Below are 11,763 nucleotides of genomic sequence, written 5' to 3' on the forward strand. Positions count from 1 at the left end.
CCGAACGCTGACATGGATTACAGGATCTGTAATGTACGTATTTGATTTTCTGCTTGCGTATACACACGAAGGGGGTTCAGGTACAAGCAGGTCTGCACATATGTTGACCTGGGATATCGGAAAAATCTCCACCCTTTACCCACCAGGCGCCGTCACCGAGATTCGGACTAGGGACCTCAAATTGAAAGTCCACCGTTCAAACCACGTGGTGACGGGTTATTGATTTCAGGAAGAGTCCGACCACCGTCTCTCATCTCTATCAACGGCACACAAGTCAAAAGAGTCAGTGGTTACAACTTTTTACAAGTATCAGTTTTACACCCAACACCTATCACATCCAAAAGAAATGCCAGTCTCGAGTCTGCTGCTTGCAGAAAGAAGCTCAGAAACATTCAGGTTATTGTGAATGTGCAATATGAAGGATGAATAATGTGCAATATGCAGGATGAATGTACGATGGAAAATGCAAAATGATAACGTGCATATTCTAAATATATTTCTGTTAATAATTACGATGTAATAATTAACTGCAATGTTTTTAAAGCGAATATGTCAAATGCTTTTGTTTGAGAACATATGTTTATTACTTCTGTTTAATCAAGTAATCCGTGTGTGTGGAGTGGGTGGGGGTTGGGTGTGTGCGGGTGTGTGCCGATTATCTGGTTGTGGTTTTTCCGCACCTGATGCAATTTATCTTTATTTTTATCTCATCAATCTATTATAATCACTGTGCAATATAGTAGGCTATGCTCATAATTATGTTCACAATGTTTCTTAATTCTTTCTGTTTTTACATTAAGAATGCTAGTTATTACCTGCAATATGTGGATGAATGTATGAAATGGTGTATGTGATATTTTTACATTTGTGTCTTCGTTATATTCGTAAAAGCTGTTGTTGACTTTTTACAGTCATGGTCCCCATATTGTTTACTTGTCTATGTTGTGATAATGCACCTGACCAAATTTCTCCAGTTGGAGATAATAAAGTTATTCTTATCTTATCTTATCTGATCTTATTCAGGTAAATCCCATAATTCTTCAGAGTTTTGCCGCTGTTTCATGAAAGAAGTTTTTTTTAACTTTCTCGTTTATCTCCTGGGATGGAACCCTGAATGTGAAGAACGGAGAACATATTGAGTAAAATTGTGAATGTGTCTGGCAAGATAGTTGGTTTCAAACAAGAACCTCTGAATGAGCTGTACAAACGATGGAGGAAAGGAAATTCAACACAGGTCATAAGCAATGACAGCCATTATACTCTAAAAATACTATGAACTATTTACCTCCAGGGAAACGCTGCTGATTTCCCTCAGTGGGCTGCCTGTTCTTTTTTTGTTTGTTTGTTGTTTGTGTGTGTGTGTGTGCGTGCGTGTGTGTGTATGTGTGTGTGTGTGTATGTGTGTGGGTGCGTGCGTGTGTGTGTATGTATGTGCGTGTGTGTGTATGTGTGTGTGTGTGTACGTGTGTGTGTGTGCGTGCGTGTGTGTATGTGTGTGTGTGTGCGTGTGTGTGTATGCATGTGCGTGTGTGTGTGTATGTGTGTGTGTGTGTGTGTGTGCGTGTGTGTGTGTGTATGTGCGTGTGTGTATGTGTGTGTGTGTGTGTGTGTATGTGTGTGTGTACGCGTGCGCGTGTGTGTGTGCGCGTGTGTGCGTGCGTGTGTGTATGTGTGCGTGGGTGTGCTCTCTCTCTCTCTCTCTCTCTCTCTCTCTCTCTCTCTGTAGCAGTGTGTGCGGAGGTGGGAGGTGGCTGCGGTCGGGATAGAGGAAGGAGTGGGGTGGTGGTGTGGTTGTGGTGTTGATGGCAGTGATGGACAGAGGTGTAATAGAGAATGGGAAATGAATACGAACACATTCGTTATTGAAAAAAAAAGAAAAAGAAAAAGAAAATATAAAAAAAGAAAGAAAAAAAAAAGATATTACTGTTACAATGTTAGTGTTACACATCCATCTGTGAATCATATTATGGAAAAAAAATATATATCATATGAATAAAAACACATTCAAGAAAAGCGATGCCACGCTGACAGTCTCATTTCGTGATGAGAAGAGACTGGGTTACAATCATCATCATCATCATCATCTTCTTCTTCTTCTTCTTCTTCTTCTATAATAATAATTATTCTTATTCTTGTGCTTGCTGGTAGTATTAGCAGTAGCAGTAGTAATAGTAGTATTAATGTAATCATAATTATCAGCGTCATAATCTTTTTTTTCTTTTCTTCTTCTTCTTCTTTTTTTTTTTTTTTTATTTTATCATGACGAGCGCAATAACCAAGCGGTTAAAGCGTTGGACTTTCAATCTGAGGGTCCCGGGTTCGAATTTCGGTAGCGGCGCCTGGTAGGTAAATGGTGGAGATTTTTCCGATCTCCCAGGTCAACATATGTGTAGATCTGCTAGTGCCTGAACCCCCTTCGTGTGTATACGCAAGCAGAAGATCAAATACGCACGTTAAAGATCCTGTAATCCATGCCAGCGTTCGGTGGGTTATGGAAACAAAAACATACACAGCATGCACCCCCCACCCCCCGAAAACGGAATATGGCTGCCTACATGGCGGGCTAAAGACGGTCGTACAACGTGAAAGCCCATTCGTGTACATCATGGTGTGAGTGATCGTGGAGCTGCAGCCCACGAACGAAGAAGAGTATTATTATTATTATTATTATTATTATTATTATTATTATTCCTATTGTTATATGATTATCATCATCATTACTGTCATCATCATCATCATCATCATTATCATCAATGTCATCATTATCGTTATTCATCATTATCACCATTATCACCAATCAGCAATGATTCTTCTTATCGCTGTTATAATCACATCTTCATCGTTATCATTCATCATGATGATGACCCTTTACCATCGCCGTATTCCGGGGGCATAAATCTGGCGAGGGGCATCAGCGACTGCCCCCTCGTGTCCTGGTTGTTGCAGGCCCCGTCAGCTCGCCGGAACAGCTTCGTGAGGAACGTGTCGCACGTGTGGCTCAGCTGAAAGCGTGTCACAGACCGTGTCATCAGATTGATTGACTGACATGGATACTTATATAGCGCCTATCCTAGGTAACATTTTACCTGTATGACCGTTTTGTTTCTTTACCCCGCCATGTATGCAGCCATACTCCTTTTCCGGGGGTGTGCATGCTGGGTATGTTCTTGTTTCCATAACTCACCGAACGCTGATATGGATTGCAGGATCTTTAACGTGCGTATTTGATCTTCAGTGTGCATATACACACGAAGGGTGTTCAGGCACTAGCAGGTCTGCACATATGTTGACCTGGGAGATAGGAAAAATCTCCACCCTTTACCCACCAGGCGCCGTCACAGAGATTCGAACCCGGTACCAACGCCAACTCTTTAACCATTCGGCTATTGCGCCCGTCGCACACTGAACCATCTCCCTTTTCTATTTTTAGCCGTATATTGTCGCAGTCAGCAAGGCAGTAATGTTTCCTCACCAATGATTGTCATATTTCGGCCCGTACACTCATTTTCTCGTTTCATGGCGATAACGATACGTTTTCCTATTGATTATTGTAAGATTTGCGCCCGTACCCCTATTCGTTTTTTTTTTCACCCATTCGTTATATGACATTACCGTTCCTCTCTCGTAACCCTGTTACCCGTCTGTAACTACGCTCAGTATTGTATTGCATTGTATTGTGTTGTATTATATTGTATTGTATTTTTGTTACAACAGATTTCTCTGTGTGAAATTCGTACAGCTCTGCCCGGAGAAAGAGCGCAGCGTTACCCTTTCTTCCCGTCTGTGAGTTCATCTGTTTTACTGTCAAAGAGGATTTTGCTGAAAATATTTGCCAGGGACAACCCTTTTGTTAACGCTTTTTGTTTGTTTGTTTGTTTGTTTTTGTTTTGTTTGTTTAGTGTGTGTGTGTGTGTGTGTGTGTGTGTGTGTGTGTGTGTGTGTGTTTCTTTTTTTATCACAACAGATTTCTCTGTGTGAAATTCGGGCTGCTCTCCCTAGGGAGAGTGCGTCGCTGCACTACAGCGCCACCCCCCCCCCCCCCCCCCCCCTTTTGCCTGCGTGGAGTTTTAGTTGTTTTTCCTATCGAAGTGGATTTTTCTACAGAATTTTGCTAGGAACAACCCTTTTGTTGCCGTGGGTTCTTTTACGTGCGCTAAGAGCATGCTGCACACGGGACCTCGGTTTATCGTCTCATCCGAATGACAAGCGTTCAGACCACCACTCAATGTCTAGTGGAAGGGAAGACAATATCGGCGGCTGAGCCGTGATTCGAACCAGCGCGCTCAAATTCTCTCGCTTCCTAGGCGGACGCGTTACCTCTAGGCCATCACTGTGTGTGTGTGTGTTTTCTTTGACTTGCGCTGAGCATGCATGCTACTGGACCTTGGTTTATCGTATCGAACACTGGATGGGTAAGAGTTCCTGCCGTCACCTTCAGCGCAGTCTCCCATTGCTTAATTTGAGGTTCGAAAACGTGGCAGAACAAAGGTGTTGGGTTTAGTGGTGGTGGTGGTGGTGGTAGCAAAATGACGACGTGCAAATAGATACTTCCCTCAACGCAACACAAACTGGAAAGCCAACAGATCAACACGAACCTGATTGCCCTCTAAACATAGACATTGATATGATGATCATGGATTACCTAACCCATTTTTGAATTATGATATCTCAATCTCTACGCTCTAAACAACACAAACTCGATCGCCTCCTGAGCATCGTGAACAACAGCACATACCTACGCTTTTTAGCAAGGCTGCGGTGGAAAATCTGGCGGTACAAACAAAACACGGAGCAAAACAGAAAACACACAGTCATGAACGACATCACGTACTCCCTTCAGTACGGCTGCGGAAGAAAACCTGGCGAAGTTGCCGTGGTTCCGCGCGGTGACCAGGTCGATGACTGACGTAGGCAGGGACGGTGCGTCTTGCACCAGGCCTGAAGTCAGAGGCAGGGAGCTCTCCGGATGGGAGAAGGATATCACTCTACCTGTTTGGGGTAGGATCCACAACAGAACCTTTGTCAGGTTTTTTTTTTTTCTAGATTTCCCATTCTGAAGAGAAGGAAAAGGGAAAAAAATGTTTTAGTTGCGGGTAAAGAGCATTCTAGTTCCTGTTTGGTCAGCAAATTGATGCAGTTTGTGAATACAAGGCATTGTATGATAGTCAGTCGTGTCCGACTGTGACCATCAGAACAGCAAAGGAGGCAACTGCTGTCCTGACTATCTGGGCTAGACTTTGATTACGGTGGAGAGTGTCTTGCCTGAGCTACACCCCCACACTCTCGGCCAAGAGGGTTTTAGGACAGTCGGCGTTGGGATGTTTTTCAAAGGCCAACTAGCCCCCAAGGCTGCAGCATGAAGAACCAGTGAAATTTTGCCTCCTAGTTTGAGAGTCATAGTCCTTCACAAAAGACTAGTCTGTAAATGATTTCCCATTGCAATGGAGAAACCATTGTAAAACGAATACTGAAATCCGCTAATGATCAACTGCGATGTTAAAACACCTTTTGGAGGCGGTTAAACGATTTTTTTTAGCAATGCCTTTTATTTCTGTGCATAATATATATCTTTAACGAGAGAGGCAAGGCCTTCAAGACTCACTTGTGGATACACACTCAGAGAAATGATAAATGGAAAAATACAAATAACAAAATTAAAAAAAAAAAAAGTTTGTTAAAATGTGTTCTGTACTTGTTATAATCATATAAAGCTTCCCGTTGATTAAAAAAAAAAAAAAAAGGCTTGAAAGCAGATTCGAAGCAAGCATGTTTGGGTGGAGAATAAGTGGTCTTTCACACGCCGCCAGCATGGATCCACCAATGGTGTTCTTAAATTATTATTTCAGCATGTTATTTTAGCGTAATAATCGATATCGGTAATCAAAGTGGTAACGCCGTTTAAATCATATTATTTTGGTATATCAGAAGCATTTAAGAATTTCTTGAAAGTCTGTGGCCAAGGAGACGTTCCCATCACTTCAGACACACTGCAGTTTGTGGCCGTTTTCTCTAGATCTGCACAGATCCGTGTTCCACAGGCTTCAGAGTTACACTCACTGAGAAACTACGACAATGTCCATTCAGTTTCTCTTTTAAGTGCATTCTAATTTATTCAGTAACATTCATATGCAGTAAACAGGTCGATGATTACTTAAAAAATTCTTTTAATTCGGCGGTAAAGGAGACGTTGCCATCGCGTCAGGCACACTGCTACAGGTTTTGTCAAGATCTGCACAGACCAGTCTAGACAAGGCTGACCGAAACTTTGTGAAATGGTTGATTCGGGGTTTTTTTCTGTTCATTCTAATAAATTCAGTATCCACTTTAGAATATTCATATCCAGTAAACACGTCAATGGTGTTGTGTCACTGTATGTATTCTGGCCAGAAATGTGTATGTCTTTTACCAGATATAGCCTGCGTTCCGGAAACTGGGAAGGGGTAATATAGTGTTTTTGGATCCGGATTGAGCATCAACGAAATAAACCGTTAATGATCCTAAAACACAACCAAACACAGGAGACGCTCAACCTGATATTGTTATGACTGTGATGATTTTTTTTTCCCTACAATATTAAAGCCAAATCTGGCATTGGCAGACAATTTCCAGAGAAAATGGCAATGTTAAAGTTTATCTCACACACACACACACACACCACACACACACACACACACACACACACACAACTGAGCACCGGGTTATAACACAGACTCACTTTGTTTACACTAGTGAGTCAAAAATGTTTGTTAGAATTTCTGCAAATATATAATAGGAAGTAAAATGTAAAAATCCTTACAGAAGTGAAAAGTTAGAATTTCTGCAGATATACATGTAATGAAATGTTTAAAAAAAAAATCCTGCATAAATATATGAAGCAAAAATGTTAAATTTTCTGCAGAAACATAAGGAATAAAACGTAAAACGAAGCTGCAATTAATTAGAACATGGGTAAAACCCCCTTGATTGCCAGGAAAACGAAACAGTAGAAAGAAGTATTTCAAGTCATAAATCAATATCCAAAACAATCAGCCAAACACTAAGAAAATGGTCTGGAGATACACAACTCTGGATCAAATGTGGGAGGAAAAATAATAATAAAAATTATCAGCCTTCCAGAGTTATTTCCCTTCTTTTAATGATGTCATTATTGACGTCACTATTGACGTAAGTGCTACGTCTATGGCAGTCAAGGGGTCCCCGAAGAGCTAATGTGAAATGGGATATACATATGCCTGAAATTAGACGATAGCTTCACCAGAAACCCGTTCAAAAAGGAGCACAGAAACCTGACTCCCCACAGTCCCCTTAAAGAAAAACAACATAATATATATATATATATATATATATATATATATATATATATATATATAATTTTTATGATAAATAGATAAAACGCAATGTATACAATGCAGTGTATGCATGACTATCCATTGTGCAGATTTGTATATGAAGTCAGTTGAAGTTAACAGCCAGGGCTGAATAGATTGCTCACCAGACGTTTGTCCCGAGACCAAGGCGTAGCACCAGATCTGAAAGAAGAAAATCATCACCAACTCCCATGTTTCGTGAAAATATCAAAGATTTGAAAAACAAACTCAGGAATAAGATCAACCATTAAACCTAGGGAAAGGATACCATGTGTGGGATTTAACATGGAGGGATTTAACAAACATAGCGGTTGTGCATGTTTCGAAAAATGATATCTTAAAATATTCAAAACATCTCGCAGACAGGCAGTGTTTATACAACCATGCATCAATAGCTCGCGTAAAAAAATGGTAAAGTTCGTCTTCTTTTATATTATTTCGAATTCGTCATTCACGCGCGTTCGCGCTCATGTGTGTGTGTGTGTGTGTGTGTGTGTGTGTGTGTGTGTTTATGAGTGCGCGTGCTTGCACGTGTGTTGGGGACTGGGGGTAGGGTGGGAGGATGGGCGTGTGTGTATGTTTTATTGCATGCACACGTGTGTGCATGTGTCTGTGTGTATGTTCGCATGTGAGCGTACACGTGTATTTGACATTGATATTTCGTTACCGACATAGTTAGATGTTCTTTATGGGATTGTCATGTTTTAATGACATTATCTTATCTCGCCTTCATCTCTGTCTGTCTGTCTACCTCTGTGTGTGTGTGTGTGTGTGTGTGTGTGTGTGTGTGTGTGTGTGCCGTGTGTGTGTGTGCGCGTGTGTGCGTGCATGCGCGCGCGCGCGCGTGTGTGTGTATGCGTGTGTGCGTGCGTGTGTGTGTGTGAGTGTGTGTGTATGTGTACACGTGCGTGCGTGCGTGTGCGGGAACGTGTGTACGCATGCATATGTCCGCCCATTTCTCTCCCTCTGTGGGCGTGCGTCCATGAATGCTTACGTGTACGCGCGCGCGCATGCGTATATACACGTGTATGTGTGTGTGTGTGTGTGTGTGTGTGTCACGGTGTGTGTGTGTGTGCGTGTGTGCGCGCGCGCGCGCATGTGTCTTTGTGTGTGCTCGCGCACGCCTTCGTAACTGATAGGTATACTTACCCCAAACTCATATTCTTCCTGTCGGCCGAGTAGCATGTCTATCCTTGCTTTTCTATTAGTCCAGCAGTATTTCATTCAAAATCATCTCCCAAATGAACTGATTGCTTCAAAAATTAGTTCAGCTGATTTGAGCTGCTGTGCCTTGTTTACTATCGCGAACAGTTTTAAACAGATAATGTGTTATTTATATATTGCTGACATTTGCAAATACCCTGTACATGTGCAGCTGAGCGTTTCACTCCTTTGGACATTGTCCTTGCCATCTTAGACTGGGTTAGTATACTTCTCATGTAAGCAGGTTTGTGGACACTATATTGGCAAACTGATATACATGTGGAGTGAAAGCATATCCCCTGTTTAGCTTTGTTTAGTGTAGTGATGGCCTAGAGGTAACGCGTCCCAATATTTTCTCCCCCTCCACTAGACCTTGAGTGGTGGTCTGAACGCTAGTCATTCGGATGAGACGATAAACCGAGGTCCCGTGTGCAGCATGCACTTAGCGCACGTAAAAGAACCCACGGCAGCAAAATTGTTGTCCCTGGCAAAATTCAGTAGAAAATTCCGCTTCGACAGGAAAAACAAATAAAGCTGCACGCAGGAAAAAATACAAAACAAGAACAACAAAAATGGATGGCGCTTTCAGTGTACCGACGCGCTCTCTCTGGGGAGAGCAGCCCAAATTTCATACAGAGAAATCTGTTGTGCCGAAAAAGAGAAATACAAATCTAAATACAAATACAACACGGTTTGTCTTTTAATGTCCTTTTCTGGGTTAAAACCAACGTTGGTATAATTACACAGACGGCTTCGAGTATTTCATCAATTATTTGTGGAATGCATGACCATATGCAACAAAACTTTCACCGTTTACAGTCATTGCTGGTCTGATATTTTCAAACAATCAAAAACGTATCTACATTAAAGAAATGACATGTGTCTGATGTTTGCTATTGTTTCGTGGCCATATTTGCTTCCCGTTTCCTCTAAAAGAAAGAGACTAGATTGTTCAAAAGAAGTACGACTTAGTCAGAATGCAACAACTGCAGCATCAAGAGACCGCTGGCAATGGGCATGCACACTGATGACACGATAATTTCACTGCTTTGACATAATTCAGGATCTTATGATATTGCGATCAAGTATTTTCTTTGAAGAAAATTACTTGTTTTGTTGTTGTTGTTGTCGGATTTTTGTTGTTGTTTTCTTTCTTTCTCTCTCTCTCTCTCCCCCACCCCCTCCCCCTCCCAAAACGTTTAAAGTTGTTTGCAGAATCGGTCCTTGTGTCTCTTATGAAAGTGTACTTTAAAAAAAAAAAAAATCAATGTTCCGAGTGAGTGAAATCTGCTTAAAATGTATTGGCTTTTTGTTGTGTTGTTGTTGTTTTTCACAGCATATTCAGATTGATATTTCGTTTCAAGGCAGAATTGTGCTGCTTCTAGCAGCTAGATGTAAGTATCAATGTAACTTCCATATACTAAGCAGAATAAAAACTATCGTTGCTAAAAATGAGAATATAAGGACTGCCTTCTATTTGTAAACTAAGTGAAGTACTAGCGTTCAGTGGGAAAGAAACAGAAATGCAAAATGTAAAATAAAAGTACTAACTTTTGGTGAAAAAGAAAGAAAGGTGTAAATGCAAAAAGATAATGGAAGCGTTCTTTGCTTCTTGCTCGCTTCTTCTTCTTCTTCTCAAGGCCTGACGAAGCGCATTGGGTTACGCTGCTGGTCAGGCGTCTGCTTGGCAGATGTGGTGTAGCGTATATGTACTTGTCTGAACGCAGTGACACCTCCTTGAGCTACTGATACTGATACTGCTCGCTTCCCGGTAGTTGAAAAGTCATATAAGATCGGTTTTTTGGTTTGTTTTTTTGTGGTTTTTTGTAGTTGTTTGTTTGTTTTTTGGGTGTTTTTTTTATATTTTCATGCCAAATGTGGTTTCAACAGATAAAAATTTTCCAGGAATTTGTTAAAGTTTACCTCAGACAGACAGACAGACTGAAAGAAAGACAACTGAAACAGGGTTATCAGAAAGACTCGTTTTATCAATCACTATACCTGCACAATGGAGGCCTGTATATTACATTCGAAAAGAGAATTTTAACGCTCTCTCCCTCTCTCTGACATAAAAATATTAAAATACAAACAAAATCAAAAGCAACCAAGTTTGAAAATATGAATATTTGATGGAGTCTTCCACATACCACAACCCAGGAAATATAATTCAGGTCTTCAACAAAGCTGATTACCAAAGAAATATGTTTGCATAAAATATACAACATTCAACGAGACGATAGTCAACCGACGACACGGTGACACGAGAATGCTCACCAAGACTGATAATTCCAGGACAAGCATCTTAAAACCGGTGTCCAGTAAAACACGTTGTCTCCTCGGTCTGTTCCAAAGGTTTTCCAGAAAGTGAAACGAATTTTTCCACCACCGTGAGTATATATAACCTGTTTGTCACACCCACACGCCAGATTTAGCTCACCTGTCAACCCCTTCTCTCTCTCTCTCTCTCTCTCTCTCTCTCTCTCTCTCTCTCTCTATCTCTCTGCATGTGCACACACACACACACACACACACACACACACACGCACACACACACAAGGAGAGGGAGTGATGATAAACAACACTTGATTGTTCTGCCATTAAAAAAATCACTTAACAAAGATGTTTATATAAATTATAGTTGTTGGTCAAGGGAAGGAGGGGGTGGGGGTGGGGGGTGGGGGGTGAGAAAGAGAGACAGAGGCAGACAGAGAGAGACTTAGATACAGCGACCAACAGATTTATGACAGGAGACAGACCACAGGGGTTGACAGATCCTTCAGTGTTTTTGGCCTTTGTTTCGTGGGCATGAAAACTAACACGTGGAACATTACACAGCGTTTTCTCCTCTGTCTGACCAGTGACGCGAATCGACATTGTCGATAAGGATCGGCGAAAGCATTTTTAGGAATCACAGTCGACACAACTATCACATCGTCATCATCATCACAGTCTCATTCTGTTCGTCGTTGTTAATGGTATCGTTTTCAACCCCATCAAACCATGATTAGAAGACTGCCACCGACTGATTGATGACTGTTTTTTAATTCTTTCTGTTTTTACATTAAGAATACTAGTTATTACCTGCAGTGTGTGGATGTATGTATGAAACGATGTATGTGATATTTTTTACATTTGTATCTTCGTAATATTTGTAGGGGCTGTTGTTGGCTTTTACAGTTATGGTTATGTTGTG

General features: G+C 41.3%; 1 protein-coding gene across 1 annotated transcript in view; it reads right to left on the reverse strand.

The window, feature by feature from the left end:
- Positions 1–10,930, reverse strand: part of LOC143287753 (chorion peroxidase-like) — a 25,464-nt gene extending 14,534 nt beyond the window's left edge. The window contains exons 1-4 of the mRNA XM_076596010.1: positions 10,845–10,930; positions 7,493–7,529; positions 4,832–4,989; positions 2,873–3,002 (exon numbers count right to left, since the gene is read on the reverse strand). Of these exons, the coding sequence (XP_076452125.1) occupies positions 2,873–3,002; positions 4,832–4,989; positions 7,493–7,529; positions 10,845–10,871 (352 nt within the window). The 5' untranslated portion in view covers positions 10,872–10,930. The remainder of the gene's footprint in view (positions 1–2,872; positions 3,003–4,831; positions 4,990–7,492; positions 7,530–10,844) is intronic.
- Positions 10,931–11,763: the final 833 nt, after the last annotated feature.

The sequence above is a fragment of the Babylonia areolata genome, chromosome 11, assembly GCF_041734735.1.
Source record: "Babylonia areolata isolate BAREFJ2019XMU chromosome 11, ASM4173473v1, whole genome shotgun sequence".
In the NCBI taxonomy this organism is placed as follows: domain Eukaryota; kingdom Metazoa; phylum Mollusca; class Gastropoda; order Neogastropoda; family Buccinidae; genus Babylonia; species Babylonia areolata.